Here is a 19,489-nt window from a genome sequence, read left to right on the forward strand (position 1 = left end):
CCTGCCTGATTGCCCCCTAACCACTCCCCTGAAAGCCTGATCGACACCTAACTGCTCCCCTGCCGGCCCAATTGCCCCTAACTGCCCTCCCCTGCTGGACTGGTCACCCCTGTGCTCCCCTGCCAGCCTGGTCACCACTAACTGTCCTTCCCTGCAGGCCTGGTCGCCCTCAACTGCCCTCCCCTGCAGGCCCGATTGCCCCTAACTGCCCTCCCCTGCAGGCCTGGTTCCCCCCAACTGCCCTCCCCTACAGGCCTGGGTCCCCCCCAATTGCCCTCCCCTGCAGGCCTGGGTCCCCCCCCCCCAACTGCCCTCCCCTGCAGGCCTGGTTCCCCCCAACTGCCTTCCCCTGCAGGCCTGGTTCCCCCCAACTGCCCTCCCCTGCAGGGCCTGATCACCCCTAACTGCCCTCCCCTGCAGGCTTGATCGCCCCCAACTGCCCTCCCTTGCAGGCCTGGTCCCTCCCAACTGCTCTCCCCTGCTGGCCTGATCGCCCACAACTGCCCTCCCCTGCAGGCCTGGTTTCCCCCCAACTGCCCTCTCCTGCAGGCCTGGGTTCCTCCCAACTGCCCTCCCCTGCTGGCCATCTTGTGTCCACATGGGGGTGGCCATCTTGTGTGTTGGAGTGATGATCAATTTGCATATTACCTCTTTATTATATAGGAGGATATTATAAATTTTTAAATCAATAAATACACACTGTGTGTGATTTAAAGAACAGAACAGCAACATTTTTTTTAAGAGAGGAAGAATTAAGGAGAGATTTTCAAAACACCACTGGGAGCCATGTTTTTGAGTCATAGTCCTGACTAAAGAGAATTTCACAATAATGGTTCTTTTTTCCCCCCTGAAAACTTCAGAACATTTTCCAAACTACCAGAACTCCAAAACAGGTTACTGTAACAAAAAAGAAAAAGAAAAGAAAAGGAAGGGAAGAGGAAGGGAAGAGGAAGGGAAGAGGAAGGGAAGGAAAGGGAAGAGGAAGAGGAAGAGGAAGAGGAAGGGGAGGCCAAAGGATTTTTAAAAATAATTTCCTTAGGGAAGAAAAACTTAAAATAAATTATTGTATTTATGCATTAAATAATTCTATAATATGTTGCTTGTTACATATCCTTTTTATTTTTAACCCTTTGCACTCGCTTGCTTTTTTCTCGATTCCTTTATTCTAATGCTAACTGTGTTGAGTCACACTCGACATCCGAGTGCAAAAGGTTAAAAATCTTTCTGAACAAGAAATGTTTTTCCAAAATTCCCCTTCATCATCCCTAAATCAGACCTCTTAAAGAGATCTATACGTTTTATAAAATTACAGATTAACACCAAATGTTAATACTTTTTTTTTAAATCTAGACTATTGCCTAAAAAAATAAACTTATGAATTGCATTGCAATCTATAACTTCCCTCTACATTAACCTACCCTGTCTAAATTTGTCTCAGGAAAATTAATGTCCCCTTTCCTCTTTCACACCAATTACATGTCTCAGTCTTCTTTAAAGCACACCAGGTATCTAGAATACCTCATTGACAACCTACAATATTGTCCAGTATTCTTATGCTACCATCAGCAACCCATATCTAAACATACAGGGTGTACCCCCAAAAAATATGCACTTTGAATGATTATAAACTCAGTGTTTATTAACATACAGTTCATTTTCAAAATTTAAAAGAATCTACAGAAATGAACAATTTTTTTGTCAATGCCTGTTTTTAAACTGATAACCATTCTGGTCCAGGCACTTTTGATAACACAAAGCAATAGATCTGGAAACATCAATCATTTCATTGGGTATGTGTGCCCTCAATCCATCAACTGTTGCCAGTTTTGTACCATAAACTTTATCTTTTATGTATACCCATTTTTAAAAAGTCTAGTGGCACTTTAGGATAAATTTTCCTTGTTCAAAGCTTAGTCTGGCTTCAGCCGTTATTTCCTGAAAAGGAGTGAAAATTAAGTGAGTTATCAACTGTTAAAATGTATATACATTTTGGGGGAGACAACCTATGAGTATATAGGTTCCTAATAACATAAACCAGAGAGATCTCCGTAAGTTTTTCATATACATTAACTATAAAATGATTTAAAAGATTAAAAACAAACTATAAGTGGTTTTCAGATGCTGGAGGAGGGGAGAATGGAAAGTTGTTTAATAGCTAGAGAGATTGGCTGGGGATGATAAAAAGCTCTAGAGCGGGGTAGCAGTGATGATCACACAATGCAAAAATACCAAATGACACGAACCCGTATATTTACCACAATAAAAACAAATAAACCAACAAATAAATTACATATTAGTATCTCCTCCCTAAGTACCCCATAGTTTACTGGTCATCTAAAAAAAAAAAAAAACCCTTCAGAATTTTCTATTACTAAGTTGACCTGAGTATAACTATTACTAAGTATAACTCAATTCTGTAATACTATCCTTAGGCACATTGGCACTATGCATAGAGCTCACAATAATATTAGGGGTACACAAAAATGTTTTAATTTTTTAAAAGAAAATAAAGAACTTATAGATAAAAGAAAATGTTTTAATGTATAATATACTTGTCTTTACAACAATACGATCATAAAATATTTTTACAGTTTTTTAATAGAGAAAAGGACCCAGGAAAGCAAAGGTCAAAATGTGGTCCTGATGGTTATGTAAAACATTCTTAAAGAGAAATCACACACAAGAATAAATATTGAGGTTTGACTTTAAAAAACTTCAATAATATTAGAATGATATCACAATTATTATTTAATCCTTCTCAAACAATTCGTTATTAACAAAAGCTGTAAAGAAATACTACATTTATACAAATAAATAATAAGGATTTAAAGCAGGGGTGGGCAACCTTTTCTCTGCCAAGGGCCAGTTGGATATTTATAACATCACTAGAGGCCTGGTGCACAAAATTCTGCACTTGTTGATGGGGGGGGGGAGGGTCCCTAAGCCTGGCCTGCGCACTCTCGCAGTCTGGGAGCCGTTAGTCGGACATCCTTAGCACTGCCACAGAGGCGGGAGAGGCTCCCGCCACCACCACTGTGCTCACCAGCCGTGAGCCTGGCTTCTGGCTGAGTGGCGCTCCCACTGTGGGAGCGCAATGACCACCAAGGGGCAGCTCCTACATTGAGCGTCTGCCCCTCTTGGTCAGTGCATGTCATAGGGACCGATCATTGTGCTGTTCAGTCGATTTGCATATTAGCCTTTTATTATATAGGATTTGTGGCCATACAAAATTATTAATTTAAAAATTAGCCTGCTGTAGTTGGTCAAACATTTAATTAACTCACCCCTAATGCCTTGGCAGGGCCAGACCAAATGCTTTTGCGGGCCTTACACGGCCCTCAGGCTGGATGTTTCCCACCCCTGATTTAAAGGAAATAGGGAGCCATAACTGTCAAGAGAGCAAAAATAAAAAATAAGTGGAAGGAAAAAAAGAAAAAGGAAAAAGAAAGGGGAAAAAATGAAGGACAAATAGAACCACCCCTCATTATTTAAATTAGCAAAGCTGAAAATACTGCCTAAGTAAATGTATAGATTTAGCATAATGTCAATTAAAATCCCCAAAGGATAACTGAAATATTAAGGAATATACTAAAGTATGTTGTCTAAATTTGAAAAATATAAAAAAATGAGCATGTGTCTAAACCTATTGATACTGGATTTTTTTAAAAGACAAATAAAAGAGTTTTTTAAAACTATTAGTACATCTTAAATATATGTGGACAATGTGAATGAACCTTGAGGGCATTAATGCTAAGTGAAATGAATCAGCAGACAAATACGGCATGATCGCACTAATATGTGGAATATAACTAACAGAAATAGAGAACAGAGGTACAAACTTCTAGTTATAAGACAAATAAGTTCTGAGGATGTACTATATGGCATGGTGAGTATAGTTACAATACTATATTGTATATTTGATAGTTGCTAAGAGTGTTGATCTTAGAAGTTCCCATCACAAGAAATAACATAAAATATGAATGTTTCTAGTACGATAATGTTAACATGAAGAAAAAAGAAATTGATCTCTTCATCTTTATTGTACTTCATACAGAATTTCCAAAGAATTAAAAATTTATTTTTAACTAGAAAAATATGCATTATTTCTAGACAAACTAGTTTGTCTTTTCATGTCAAGCAACTAACCAAATTATCATAAAAAATATCTATAATATAGGAAGACACCAGAGTAAAGATAAAAAGAAAACCAACTGAGTGAAAACTCAGGTACTGAAATGCTAGATAAAAGTTTTATCTTCAAAATATACAGGGATGGGGCTAGGTTGATACTCCTCAACAAACTGTCACAAAATATGACTTTAATAAAAAAGAAGCAGAGGTGTACCCACTTAACTATGTGCCAGGTATTATTATAAACACTACAGTGTTTATAAATATATATATGTAAACACATACATACTATGTATATGTACTGTTTATAATAGTACCTGGCACATACTCAAAACAAGCCCTCTATGAAGAAGATAATATTTTCATTTTGTTACAAACTAGAAAGGTAAGTTACTTACCCAATATAAATAGTTAGGGGGTAACAGCTAGAATTTGAACCCAGGCAGTCTCACCCCAAATCCATGCTCTCAACCACTAAGCTAACTTGCTTCTTTTCCTCTGTATAACAAAAATCCACGAACCTTTCATTCTATAAATCTAAGTCTACTAAATAAATATAAACTACTATTTTAAAAGGCAAAACAAGTAAGAATAGTTTTTGGTATAGTGCTTTAAGGATTCAGAGGACCATAATATGATTTTCAGTAAAGGGGGTAAGGAAAAGCTTTGTTGAAGAAATAATACCTATATTGGGTCTGGAAGGATATGAGACACAAAGATAGGAAGTGGTAGAAGAAACTATTCCATACTGAAGGAATAAAATGACTAACAACACCAAACTAAGGTTGAAAAGCTTAAGTTGAAAAGAATGGTGCAGATGGAAGTGAAAAGAAATGCCACAAATCTAGGCATGGTAAAGAATATCTCAAGTAAGCGGGGGAGGGGGGCAATAGAAATACAGAAAAAGGAATAGATGTGTAGCACAAAGTAGCTACTTAAATTTCAATTATATTAAGGAACTTACAAGGTCAGGAAAAACAAGACTTCGTATACTAAAAATAAATACAATAAAGGGCATGGATAAGGCCAGCTCTGAAAGCCACATTTTTGGGAACCTGGCAAAGAGAGCACAGTAGGGGCCTAAAAAGGCTAAAGTGAAGGGGTAACAAGGACTTGAAGAAAAACTGCTCCTGAATGATTTGGCCAAGTTCAAGATTTTAACTAAGAAGACTTTATAACACCAACATTCTGAGGGATATTATGGAGGCAGATTTACAGAGTTGGGTAACAAAATAAATGTGGCAGAAACTAAGGTTTTAAGTGCAAATACAAGAATAATTTTTCATTAACAGAAACAGGAAACAAAAGAGGGAAAGTAAGTTTAAAGATAAAAGAGACACAAGGTCAGGTTTACAGATGGGCAGGATTAAGGCTTATACAGATGACTATCCAGAAACTAGTGACCCAGTGCACGGATTCGTGCAATTGAAAGGAAATTAATTAATTTCAGATTCAGAGGCACGTTGTGCCAATAGTTGGTCTTCAGATACATTCTGGCATTGTGTGTGACTGGCGCCAGCAAGAACTTCATATGTATCGCGCATGAGCAAGTCAACGTTCATTTTTAAATTGCCAGTGCACGTCATATGTACCGGCCGGTTGGTCGGATGGACAGTTGGTCACTTAGCCTTTTATATAATACTAGAGGCCTGGTGCACGAAATTCGTGCACGGAGAGGGGGGTTGTCCCTCAGCCCAGCCTGTACCCTCTCCAATCTAGGACCCCTCAAGGGATGTCCGACTGCCCGTTTAGGCCCGGTGGGATCGGGCCTAAACGGGCAGTCGGACATCCCTCTCACAATCCACGACTGCTGGCTCCCAACTGCTTGCCTGCCTGCCTTCCTGATTGCCCCTAACCGCTTCTGCCTGCCAGCCTGATCACCCCCTAACCACTCTGCTGCCAACCTGTTTGCCCCCAACTTCCCTCCTCTTCCGGCCTGCTCACCCCTAACTGCCCTCTCCTGCAGGGTTGATCACCTCCAACTGCCCTCCCTTGCAGGCTTGGTCCCTCTCAACTGCCCTCCCTTGCAGGCCAGGTGCCTCCCAACTGCCCTCTCCTGCTGGCCATCTTGTGGTGGCCATCCTGTATCCACATGGGGGCAGGATCTTTGACCACATGGGGGCAGCTATATTGTGTGTTGCAGTGATGATCAATCTGCATAGTACTCTTTTATTAGATAGGATAGAGGCCTGGTACAGGGGTGGGGGCCAGCTGGTTTGCCCTGAAGGGTGTCCCTGATCAGGGTGGGGTTCCCTTGGGGCGTGGGGTGGCCTGAGCGAGGGGCCTGTGGTGGTTTGCAGGCGGGCCACGCCCCCTGGCAACCCAAGGGGAGGCCCTGGTATCTGGAATTTATTTTCCTTCTTCAATTGAAACTTTGTAGCCTGGAGCGGAGCCAAGCCTGGGGCTCCCTCCGAGGCTGGCAGCCATTTCTGTTGGGGTTATAATTGAAACTTTGTTGCCTTAAGCAGGTGGTCCCGGCCAGGGTGTGCGGAAAGCTTTGCTTCCCCTGTTGCCGGCGGCAACCCTGGCCTGCTCTCTCAAGCTCCATTCTGCCGCCATTTGTTTGAATTTGTTTACCTTCTATAATTGAAACTTTGTAGCTTGAGTGGAGGCTTAGGCCTGCAACGGCCGGCAGAAAGCTTGGCTTCCTCTGTTACCTGGGAAACCTTGCTCTCTGTGGCTGTAGCCATCTTGGTTTGGGTTAATTTGCATACTCGCTCTGATTGGATGGTGGGTGTGGCTTGTGGGCGTGGCTTGTGGGTGTGTCGGAAGTATGGTCAATTTGCATATTTGTCTATTATTAGATAGGATATAAAAAGCCAGGAGCCATCACGACAGAAACAACAGGATGGACAACCAAATAGTAGGCTTTGTGGGACAACAAGGCCGGCAGGGGGTTAGTGAGGGACGACCAAACGACTGAACAGCATGCTGCATGGGGTGACCAGGCCAGCAGGGGGGTTAGTGAGGGACGACCAAACGACTGAACAGCAAGCAGGCTGCATGGGGCAACCAGGCCAGCAGGGGGGTTAGTGAGGGATGACCAAACAAGTGAACAGCAAGCAAGCTGCATGGGGCAACCAGGCCAGCAGGGGGGTTAGTGAGGGATGACCAAACAACTGAACAGCAGGCTGCGTGGGGCGACCAGGCCAGCAAGGGGGATTAGTGAGAGATGACCAAATGACTAAACAGCAGACTGCATGGGGCAACCAGGCCGGCAATGAGGGCAATTGGGGGCAACCAGGCCAGCAGGGGGGGGCAGTTGGGGATGACCAGGCCAGCGGGTGGGGAGAGTTGGGGGCAACCAGGCTGACAGGGGGGCAGTTGGATACGACCAGGCCGGCCGGGGGGGGGGGGGGGTTAGGAGCAACCAGGCCAGCGGGGGGGAGGCAGTTAGGGTGACCAGGCCGGCAGAGGGGGGCAGTTGGGGGCGACCAGGCAGGCAAGGGGGGCAGTGAGGGGTGACCAGGCCAGCAGGTAGGGGGAGTTGGGAGTGACCAGGCCAACAGAGGGGTAGTTGGGGGTGACCAGGCCAGCAGGGGGGTTAGTTAGGGCGACCAGGCCAGCAGAGGGGGGCTGTTGGGGGCGACCATGCCGGCCGGGGGAGACAGTTAGAGGCGATCAGGCAGGCAGGGAGGTGAGCAGTTAGGAGCCAGCGGTCCCGGATTGTGAGAGGGATCCCAGATTAGGGAGGGTGCAGGCTTGGCTGAGGGACACCCACCCCCACCCCCCACCCCCCATGCACCAATTTCATGCACCGGGCCTCTAGTATATAGATAATGCTGTGTCCACAGAACTAGTGATTGGGTACAAAATTAGAGCTGAAAATACATGTTTCCTGGAAGTTGTCAGATTTTAAAAGAAAAAAAATATTAGAAAAGAAAACGATGCTAAGGGAAAAAATTAAATCAAAAAGAGTTTAAGAAACTATCTATATTTAGAAGGGAAAGAACAACAGCCAAAAGAAGGTACATCAGAGGTTAAGATCACCAGAATCAAGTATAATGCAATAGTGCTCCCTAATATTTTTCACATGAAAGTACATGAATAAGACAACATGTCTGGGTAAGGCTGCTAATACCTAGACATTATTAGCCCAGGAATAAGAAAATCATTAATATATATACCAGTTAATCTGCTCACTGAACTGCTTGAAAGTTGTGTTTCCCAAAAGCCCATATGCCAAAAAGTTTAAGGTTCTACTTCCCTTAAGTGCCTCTTTCAGTAGTCATTGATCAGTTGGGTGGTAGTATGTTGCAGATGTGACAAAGAAAAGAACTCAGAAATGACCATCAAACTTTGTAACTGAGAAAACCCTAATGACTTGAAAAATCAAGTGAAAAAAAGCTAGATTTCAGGAAGAAAGAGTGATTAATTAAAGTGGCAACATTTTTACCAGTCATGTTACTATAACTGGTTATAAGGAGTAACCTAAATAGGATGATTCTTCAAATCCTTCTAGGAAAAACATTCTCTTTTAAAATAAATTATAATTGTAATATGTTCCACCTTCTTATCTTTGTTGTATTCATATTAATAAAAAGGACAAATGAATAAAAGTTCTTTGAAATTTTGCAATACTTACCCAGTGCGAGACTGACCGACTTTATCACAAATATCCAAAATGAGACCCCAATCTTCAGCAGTATTCATCTCACTAGTTGCTTTCTCTGTATATTATAAAAAGAAATTGCAGAAATAGTATTTTTAAAAAATCTTTAAGGGGTAAATAATCAGACTCAAATCATCAAATTGTAGTATAATCAAGTATCAACAAATCATAATAATTGCCAGCAGTCTGATTGATGGTGAGATGTTCAAGTCCATCTTTAAAAAGAAGAGCACCTTTATTACCTATCACAATTATTTTCCCCATTCACATTTCAGTTGCTTTTACTTTGTATAAAAAATATGCCAATGATTTTTCTTTTTTAAAATAATTATATACAGGTCAACCTCTCTCTGCAGATATCAAGATAAAAAGAAGAAATCATTTCATTATCAAATAATTCTTAGCTTTACTTGCCAGTGAAGGAACATAGGCAAATCTCTATAAAATGTTTCAGGGAATTAAATTAATTATTTAGTTTTGGTTTGGGGTTCTGATAAGAAGAAATTGAACAAAAGAAAAACAAGCTTTAACTGAATATTTCCCTTAAATAAAAACTTGACAAATTAAAGATATCAAGAGAGGGAAAACATCAGAAGCAATAATAGCAACAATACCTCAAAAGCTATATAACAATGTAGAAGACCAAGAAAGGTGGATCGTATATTGGCAGTAAGAAAAAAATGTAAGAACTGGCCTGTTTTACACCACTGAATTCTCAGAAAATTCAAATATTGGTAGCAAAAGGAAGTCTGAAATTGAGAGTGAAGAATAAAGAAGATTTAAAGTTAAATGTAAATGGGTTAAGAGTTAATGCTGTTTGAAATGTAGACAGGTCCCTACTTTGCCTTTCTTACTCAAGGGCTTTAGCAACCACTTCTCCTCGACCTAAAAAAAATGAGTGAAGGTTTGTTTTCTGGAGGTAAAGCAAAGATTTTCTAGGCAAGGAGACACCAGACATAGTTGAGACACAGGTATCAACTTTTGGTTTCCTGTCCAACAAGTAAGGGAGTTAGAAGTAAGTCATCATTCCATTCTAACAAGTAAAGCACAAAAAAAGTAAATAATAAACAACTTTCATATATCCCTCAAAGGTGAAACCACAGAGCAAATTGCTTCCCCCCCAAATTAGAAACACAGACAGGTGGATACACAGAATCACAATTTAGAGCAGAAACATCACCAGAAACCACTAGTGGCATGAAAATTTAAACTGTAACAAATTGCTGGGACCGAAGTGTGTACAAGTTTAGGGCCAAACTCCAGAGGTACACAGTCATAGGGAAGCCCCCACACTTTTTTTTTGTGAGTTTCATAAGAGAAAAATTTCTTTGTTTTTCCAGCAGAGGAAGGAGAACAGTAATCATTGTGAAAGACACCAGAGCATTCTCTTCTTAGCAAGACCCACTACTCTCAAGAGAAACTATTTACCAGCACCTAACCAACTAGAGTTTTATTAGAGATTAACCCACCGGGTAAGGGAAATAACCCAACTCCAGCCCCCTCTGGCCACCCTGTTCCACCTGAGGGGTACAGGAGATACTGATAAGCATGTGAAAAATTCACACTCCAGTGGCAGAGGTTCACTACAAGACTGAGACCCAATCACAGGAATACAGAATGCTTTCCCACTGACACCTTACCACCGGACCACTAAGGGCTGGTGTTCATTTTATCTAGTACATTATGTCTAACTTTCATTAATGCACACTTATAAAGCAAAAAAGTCTGAAAAGAGGGAGCAAACATCAGAACCAGACTCAGACATGGCAGGAATGCTGGAATTATCAGACCAGGAATGTTTTAAACTATGATTAATATGCTACGAGTTCTAATGGAAAAATGAGACAGTATGCAAGAACAAATGGGCAATGTAAGCAGAGATGAAAATTCTAAAAAAGAATCAAAGAAAAATACTAGAGCTGAACAACAGAATAAAATTAAGAATGCCATTGATAAGCTCTACAGTAGACTGGACATGACTGAGAAAAGAATCTCTAAACTTGCGAATATGTCAATAGAAACTTTCAAAACTGAAAAGCAAAGAGAAAAAAAGTGACTGAAAAAAAATGAAACAGATAATCCAAGAACTCTGGGAAACTACAAAAGATGCAATACAGAGGAAAAAGAAAGAAAAAAAAAAAAAAAAAAACAGAAGAAATATTTAAAACAATGATTCAGATCTTCCCCAAATTAGAAGCCAAACTACAGGTCCTAGAAAAATTGAGGAAACCAAAAACAATAAATGTCAAAATAACAATACCTAGGCATATCCTATTCAAACTACAAAAGATCAAAGATAAAGAATATAGAGAAAAAGAAGACAGCAGAAGGAAAAAACAAAAAACACAACACTGTACCTATATAGGAATAAACAGAAGAATGACATCTGATGTCTCAGAAACCATGCAAACAGGAGAGGAACAGAGTGAAATGGCTATGTTGAGAGAAAACCACTAACCTAGGATTATGTACCCTGGGAAATTATTCATCAAAAGAAAAGGAGAGCCCTAGCTGGTTTGGTTCTGTGGATAGAGCATCAGCCGGCAGATTGAAGGGTCCAGGGTTTGACTCCAGTCAGGGGTACATGCCTGGGTTGTGGGCTTGATCCCCACTGGGGGGCGTGCAGGAGGCAGCCGATCAATGATTATTCCCTCATCATTGATATTTCTATCCCTCCCCTCACCCTTCCTCTCTAAAATCAATAAAAAATGTTTTTTAAAAAAATAGAGAAATAAAGACTTTCTCAAACAAAGAAACACTGAGGAAATTTATTATCAATAGAGTGGCCTTTGCAAGAAATGTTAAAACAAGTTCTTCAAAGGGAGAGGTAAATGATAGTGTGTGTGTGTGTGTGTGTGTGTGTGTGTATGCACGCGCGCACATTTGTGTATAAGTGAAATGAAGATGAATACTATTCAAGAAACTAGTAATAAGAGAACTACTTCAAAATTACAAAAAACATCCACAAAAATCTAACATATTTAATGGTGAGAAACTGAAAGTTTTACTGAAAGGGTTAAAGAGAATAAAACGGGGCAGAGAAAACTTATTGTGCTTAGCAAATATCTTGCAGAAAGCTTGCAGCCAAGCACCGCATAGCTAGATAACCAGAAGACACCTGGCATCGGAGGGAACCAAGGACGGACCGGACCCTTATGTCAGCAGAGAGGCTTGCAGCCAGCAAGGATTAATAAAAACCTGCCTCTCCCTTCAGTCTCTGCTGATTCCTTTTTCAGACTCAGCCCACCTGCATCCAGGTGCCTGAAATAACAGCTTCTTTTGATACATTATGGCCTCATGTCATAGGTGCGCAACCCTGGCCCATTCCGAACCTCTCATTTACCACTGTGGCAAGGACATCCCCTATCACCACACCTTTACTCCATCATATGGGAAGTCCTAGCTAATACAAAAAAGACAAGAAAATAATACAAAAGGTACACAGATAAAGAAGGAAGAAATAAAATTGTCTTTATTCACAGGTAACAATTATCTACATGGAAAATCCAAAAGAATATTTTTTTTTGTTGAAAAAGAAAAAAGCTGGCCCTAGCTGGTTTGGCTCAGTGGATAGAGCATCGGCCTGCGGACTGAAGGGTCCCGGGTTCAATTCCAGTCAAGGGCACATGCCTGGCTTGTGGGCTCAAGCCAATCAATGATTCTCATCATTGATGTTTCCATCTCTCTCTCTCCCCCTTCCTCTCTGAAATCAATAAAAATATATTAAAAAAAGAAAAGAAAAAGAAAAAAGCTGGAACTAATAAGTGATCATAGCATGATTGCAGGATACAAGATTAATTAATATACAAAAGTCAATTGCTGGGAGGGTAAGCCAGATGTTGTTTAAGGATATAAACTTGCAACAAGTAGTAAATAAGCCATAGAGATCTAACGCACAGTATAACGAAAATAGAAAACAATATTATAGTATAACCATCAAACTTACTAAATTAACATGTTGCACACCTTAAATTTACATAATGTTACTTGTCAACTATATTCACTAAAAACAAGTCAACTACTTTTCTATATAAACCAGAAATGAACAAGTGGAATTTTAAGTTAAAAACACAATGCCATTTAGCATTACATTAGTGATCAAAAAAAAAATGCAATACTTAGGTATAAATCTAACAAAATATATACAGGACCTATATAAGGAAAACTACAAAACCCTGACGATGAAAGAAATCAAAGAAATGGAGTTATTCCATGTTCACTGATAGAAGACTCAATATTGTCAAGATGTCAGTTTTTCCAAACTCAAAACGGATCATAGGTCTAAATTTAACACAACCTAAAAAACTCCTAGAGCCTGGCCGGTGTGGCTTAGTTGGTTGGATGTTATCCCATGCACCAAAAGGTTGCCGGGTTCGATCCCTGGTCAGGGCCAAACCCAGTTTGCAGGCTCTATCCCCAGTAGGGGACATGCAGGAGGCAGCTGATCAATGTTTCACTCTCACATCAATGTTTCTCTCTCTCCCTCTCCCTTCCTCTTTCTCTAAAAATCAATAAAAACTTTAAAAAAAAAAACCCTCCTAAAAGATAACACAGGATAAAGTCTAGATCAGTGGTCTGCAAACTCATTAGTCAACAGAGCCAAATATCAACAGTACAACGATTGAAATTTCTTTTGAGAGCCAAATTTTTTAAACTTAAACTTCTAACGCCACTTCTTCAAAATAGACTCGCCCAGGCTGTGGTATTTTGTGGAAGAGCCACACTCAAGGGGCCAAAGAGCCGCATGTGGCTTGCAAGCCGCAGTTTGCCGACCACTGGTCTATATGGCAATGACTTTTTTTAGATCAAAAACCAAAGACATGATCCATGAAGGAAATAATTGATAATATGAACTTCATTAAAATTAAAAACTTCTGCTGTCTGAAAGACTCTGTAAAGAAAATGAAACAGATGGGAAAAAAAGATGGCGGCGGAGGTGAACGGCTGATCTGTTGCCTCGCATGGCAGTTCCGAAAAAAAAACTAAAAGATGGACTGGCAAGCGCGGCGACTCCTGCTCGCGTCTCCCCAGGCCGGGCGGCTGCTCCTCTCAGCCAGCACCGCAGCCGGGGCCATGGGCTCGTGGGCGCCGCGGCAACTGCTGTGGCGGCAGCCGCGGACTCGGCGCAGCGGCTCTCGGTGAAGGAAGAGACCATCTTTCTGCGAGACGGGCCCACCCGCGTCACCGACCCGACCGAGCTCCCCACTGAGATCCTCGGGGCCCCGGAGACCGCCAACACCGACTTGGAGGATTCTTAGGACTTCCTGTCTTACACTCGGGTCCTCTGGCCATTTTGGGAGAGGAGAACCGGGAGGGCAGCAGAGTCGAGCAAGGGAACTTCGCGCACAACAATTTCAAGGTTAAACAAAGGAACTTCACGCGCACAGAGCGTCTGCCACCCAGAACCACAGGAGAGCAGGCTGAATGGTGGATTTACAGCTAAGAGAGAAGAGGAAAGAGCGAACTCTGGAGGAGCTGAGGTGCGGAGGCGCGTGGGTCGGGGGAAGGGAATTGTGGCTTTTGTTCCAAACCTAGGGGAGATTAGCGCCCCAGACGCCTGCGGGGAGAGGCGCGACTCTCGGCCTTCGGATCGGAGAGTGGGAGTGACTTCCTTGCGGAGGCGCGCCCAGCAATCAGTGTTTGCTGCATTGGAGTGCGGAGCGAGGGGGCTTGGAAGCGTGGAGGGCAGAAGGAGCGGACTTGCAACCAGTGCGGTTCGCCACGCCATGGTCTGGTGGCGCCCTGAGGCCCCGCCCCGCCCTGAGACTCGCCCCGCCCTGGGACCCGCCCAGCTCGTTTTGCAGCTCCGCCCCGCACGTCTTGCAGGCACACCTGGGCTCCAAGCAACGGCTTTTGCATGTGGGTGGCCTGCCCTGTGGCAGCTTGACCAGATAAACTGCGGTTCTAGTCGGACTGCTCTAGGGACGCTCAGACAGGAGGAGGAAACTGCAGTTTTTGCCGCAAATCCTGCTGAGTGGTCTCAGGTAGTAGATGACCTACACACCATTGGAGACCCAGAAACGAGGGCATCTAGTGGTCGGTATGAGATGACACCAGATTTCAACCACTCACATAAAGGACACATTCTAGAGGCAGACTCAGTGAGCGCCAAAGCCTTGCTGCACCAAGCCCCGGCCCATAAATCTGTCTCCTACACAGCAACTCTTCCTTTATAGTCACAGAGGATCCGCACAGCCAATCGGCCTGGAGGACAATTCCTCCCAGCGACACCAACAACAATCAAGACTTAACTATACAAAGGAAGACCAAGATGGAGGCATAGGGCGGAAGCCTGATTGTTGCCTACCACAACAATTTTGAGTCTACGACGGGAGAGCAGAGCAGACACCATCCAGAACCACCGGAGGGCTGACTGAGCAGATGCTCTAATACTAGAATAAAAGAGAGGGGTACTCGGGACGATGCTGATGCCGGTGACCCAAAGATCACACTTTAAGAACTACGGCTCAGGCGACACAGTGGCGGCCTGGAACGTGCTCGGCGCAGTCCCTCCGGCGGTCTCCGGCTGAGGGGAAGGCCCCACTCGCTGCCGAGCGCGGACAGACGAGCCACTGGGAAACAAGGGGTGGGAGACTCCGCACTTGCTGACCTCCGAGTCCTTCAAGAATCTCAACGCCCTGGAAGCGGCCAGGTGCGCACGCTCGGTGACTGGCTACCGCTGCAGACCCAAGGGGCGACGCAGCCACCCTGGACCAGCCCGCCGCCGCGCACCGGGCACACCGGAGCTTCGCCGAGCCCGCCGCCCAACGAGTTCTGCGGCGGCTGCCCTAGAGCTCTGAGAAAATGGCCGAAGGAATTACTGAGAATGAATGGACCAACAGGAAATGGGATCAAGAAGACGAAACCCCGCTGGGTCCCGGATCCGGGTGAAGCTGCGCACCTCTGGGTCCGGGTGAGTCTGGGAACTGGGTCAGGGTGAGTCTGGGTCCAGGGTCCGGGTGAGGCCGTGGGCCCCTGGAGCCGGGTGAGCCTGGCCCTGGGTCCGGGTGAGGCCCTGGGCCCCTGGATCCGGGTGAGCCTGGCCCCGGGTCCGGGTGAGGCCCTGGGCCCCTGGATCCGGGTGAGCCTGGCCCCGGGTCCGGGTGAGGCCGTGGGCCCCTGGATCCGGGAGAGCCTGGCCCCGGGTCCGGGTGAGGCCGTGGGCCCCTGGATCCGGGTGAGCCTGGCCCCGGGTCCGGGTGAGGCCCTGGGCCCCTGGATCCGGGTGAGCCTGGCCCCGGGTCCGGGTGAGGCCCTGGGCCCCTGGATCCGGGTGAGCCTGGCCCCGGGTCCGGGTGAGGCCCTGGGCCCCTGGATCCGGGTGAGCCTGGCCCCGGGTCCGGGTGAGGCCGTGGGCCCCTGGATCCGGGTGAGCCTGGCCCCGGGTCCGGGTGAGGCCCTGGGCCCCTGGATCCGGGTGAGCCTGGCCCCGGGTCCGGGTGAGGCCCTGGGCCCCTGGATCCGGGTGAGCCTGGCCCCGGGTCCGGGTGAGGCCCTGGGCCCCTGGATCCGGGTGAGCCTGGCCCCGGGTCCGGGTGAGGCCGTGGGCCCCAGGATCCGGGTGAGCCTGGCCCCGGGTCCGGGTGGGGCCGCGGGCCCCTGGATCCGGGTGAGCCTGGCCCCGGGTCCGGGTGGGGCCGCGGGCCCCTGGATCCGGGTGAGCCTGGCCCCGGGTCCGCGTGAGGCCGCGGGCCCCTGGATCCGGGTGAGCCTGGCCCGGGTCCGGGTGAGGCCGTGGACCCCAGGATCCGGGTGAGCCTGGCCCCGGGTCCGGGTGAGGCCCTGGGCCCCTGGATCCGGGTGAGCCTGGCCCCGGGTCCGGGTGAGGCCGTGGGCCCCTGGATCCGGGTGAGCCTGGCCCCGGGTCCGGGTGAGGCCCTGGGCCCCTGGATCCGGGTGAGCCTGGCCCCGGGTCCGGGTGAGGCCCTGGGCCCCTGGATCCAGGTGAGCCTGGCCCCGGGTCCGGGTGAGGCCGTGGGCCCCTGGATCCGGGTGAGCCTGGCCCCGGGTCCGGGTGAGGCCCTGGGCCCCTGGATCCGGGTGAGCCTGGCCCCGGGTCCGGGTGAGGCCGTGGGCCCCTGGATCCGGGAGAGCCTGGCCCCGGGTCCGCGTGAGGCCGTGGGCCCCCGGATACGGGTGAGCCTGACCCCGGGTCCGGGTGAGGCTGTGGGCCCGTGGATCCGGGTGAGCCTGGCCCCGGGTCGTGGACCCCTGGATCCGGGTGAGCCTGGCCCCGGGTCCGGGTGAGGCCGCGGGCCCCTGGATCCGGGTGAGCCTGGCCCCGGGTCCGGGTGAGGCCGCGGGCCCCTGGATCCGGGAGAGCCTGGCCCCGGATCCGGGTGAGGCAGTGGGCCCCTGGATCCGGGTGAGCCTGGCCCCGGGTCCGGCCGAGACCAAACCAGAGGGAGTCGAACCTGCAATACCACCATTTGTCCACCATCCAGACCTGAGGGGTCAGTGCCAACATATACTCATAAGGAACTGGTGGACATTGATATTGGGTCTCAAAAGAACTGTTGGTCCAGAAAGAAACTCACTACTGACTGATTCATTTGCCTGTCAGCATAACTATTATTGCTCGTCGCACATTCAATTCTTATAAGTACATCTCTAGTGACACATGATTTTGCTCATCTAGGGGAAATGATGAACAACATGGACTGATGAACAAGAACAGAACCAGAAACAAGGAGACATCAATCGGACTATCGGGCCTCAGAGGGAGGATAGGGGAGGGTGGGGGGAGGGGGGAGAGATCAACCAAAGGTCTTGTGTGCATGCATAAGAGCCTAACCAATGGTTAAGTCCAACAGGGGGTTGGGGCATCCATGGGGAGGGATGTGGGATGGGAATGGGGGGATGAGGACAAATATGTGACACCTTAATCAATAAAGAAATTAAAAAAAAAAAAAAAAGAAAATGAAACAATAAGCCACAGGCTGGGAAAAATTATTTGCCAAACACATCTGATAAAGGACTGTGACCCAAATAATACAAAGAATTCTTTAAACTCAGTAATAAGAAAACAATCCAATTACTAGTAAAAAAAAAAAAAACAGGGAAAAGACCTGAATAGGCACTTCACCAAAGAAGATCCACAGATATCAAATAAATATATGAAAAGATGCTCCACATCATATGTCATTAGAGAATTACAAATTAAAACAATAGGAAGATATAATTATATACCTATCAGAATGGCCAAAATCTAAAACACTAACATCAGCATATGCTGGTGAGAATACAGAGGAACAGAAATTCCACTCATTGCTGGTGAAAATGCAAAATGGTACAGACACTTTGGAAGATATTTTGAAAATTTCTTACAAAACTAAACATACTCTTACAATACATCTTGGTATTTAATCAAGGAGCTGAAAAACGTCCATACAAAAACCTGCACATGGATATTTTTGGCAGTTTTATTCATAACTAGAGGCCCGGTGCACGAAATTCGTGCACGGGTGTGTGTGTGTGGGGGGGGGTGTCCCTCAGCCCAGCCTGCACCATCTCCAATCTGGGACCCTCGAGGGATGCCTGACTGCCCTCTCACAATCCAGAACTTCTGGCTCCCAACCACTCGCCAGCCTGCCTGCCTGCCTGATTGCCCCTAACTGCTTCTGCCTGCCAGCCTGATCACTCTCTAACCACTCCCGTCAGCCTGATCAACGCTTAACTGCTCCCCTGCTGGCCTGATTACCTGTAACTGCCCTCCCCTGCTGCCTGGTCACCTCTAACTGTCCTCCCCTGAAGGCCTGATCTCTTCCAACTGCCCTCCCCTGCAGGCCTTGTCCCTCCCAACTGCCCTCCCCTGCAGGCCTGGTCGCTCCCAACTGCCCTCTCCTGCAGGCTGGTTGCCCCTAAATGCCTTCCCCTGCCAGCCCAGTCACCCCTAACTGCCCTCCCCTGCAGGCCTGGTCGCCCCCAACTGCCCTCCCCTGCAGGCCTTGTCCCTCCCAAATGCCCTCCCCTGCAGGCCTGGTTGCTCCCAACTGCCCTCCCCTGCAGGCTGGTTGCCCCTAAATGCCTTCCCCTGCCAGCCCAGTCACCCCTAACTGCCCTCCCCTGCTGGCCTGGTCGCCCCCAACTGCCCTCCCCTGAAGGCCTTGTCCCTCTCAACTGCCCTCCCCTGCTGGTCCCGTCACCCCTAACTGCCTTCCCCTGCCGGCCTGGTCACCCCTAACTGTTCTCCCCTGCTGGCCTGGTCACCCCCAACTGCCCTCCCCTGCAGGCCTGGTCCCCCCCAACTTCCCTCCCCTGCAGGCCTGGGTCCCCCCCAATGCCCTCCCCTGCAGGCCTGGGTCCCCCCCAATGCCCTCCCCTGCTGGCCTGGTCCCCCCACAACTGCCCTCCCCTACAGGCCTGGTCACCCCCAACTGCCCTCCCTTGCAGACCTGGTCCCTCCCAACTGCCCTCCCCTGCTGGCCTCATCGCCCACAAGTGCCCTCCCCTGCTGGCCATCTTGTGGTGGCCATCTTGTGTCCACATGGGGGCGGCCATCTTTGACCACATGGGGGTGGCCATCTTGTGTGTTGGAGTGATGGTCAATTTGTATATTACCCTTTTATTATATAGGATTACCAAAACTTGGGAGCAACCAAGATGTCCTTCAGTAGGTAAATAGGTAAAATTGTGGTAACATCAGGGCAATGAAATATTATTTAATGGTAAAAAGAAATGAGCTATCAAGCCAAGAAAAAACAAATTTTAAATACATACTATTAAATAAAAGAAGCTAATCTGAAA

At 46.6% G+C, this 19,489-nt stretch overlaps 1 protein-coding gene across 3 annotated transcripts in view; it reads right to left on the reverse strand.

The window, feature by feature from the left end:
- STAM (signal transducing adaptor molecule) overlaps window positions 1–19,489 on the reverse strand; it is a 117,021-nt gene that overhangs the window by 81,093 nt on the left and 16,439 nt on the right. For all 3 annotated transcript variants that reach the window (XM_079772061.1, XM_079772059.1, XM_079772060.1), the window contains exon 2: window positions 8,717–8,801. In XM_079772061.1, the coding sequence (XP_079628187.1) occupies window positions 8,717–8,801 (85 nt within the window). The remainder of the gene's footprint in view (window positions 1–8,716; window positions 8,802–19,489) is intronic.

This window comes from Cnephaeus nilssonii (assembly GCF_951640355.1).
Source record: "Cnephaeus nilssonii genome assembly, chromosome: 1".
NCBI classification, from domain to species: Eukaryota; Metazoa; Chordata; class Mammalia; order Chiroptera; family Vespertilionidae; genus Cnephaeus; species Cnephaeus nilssonii.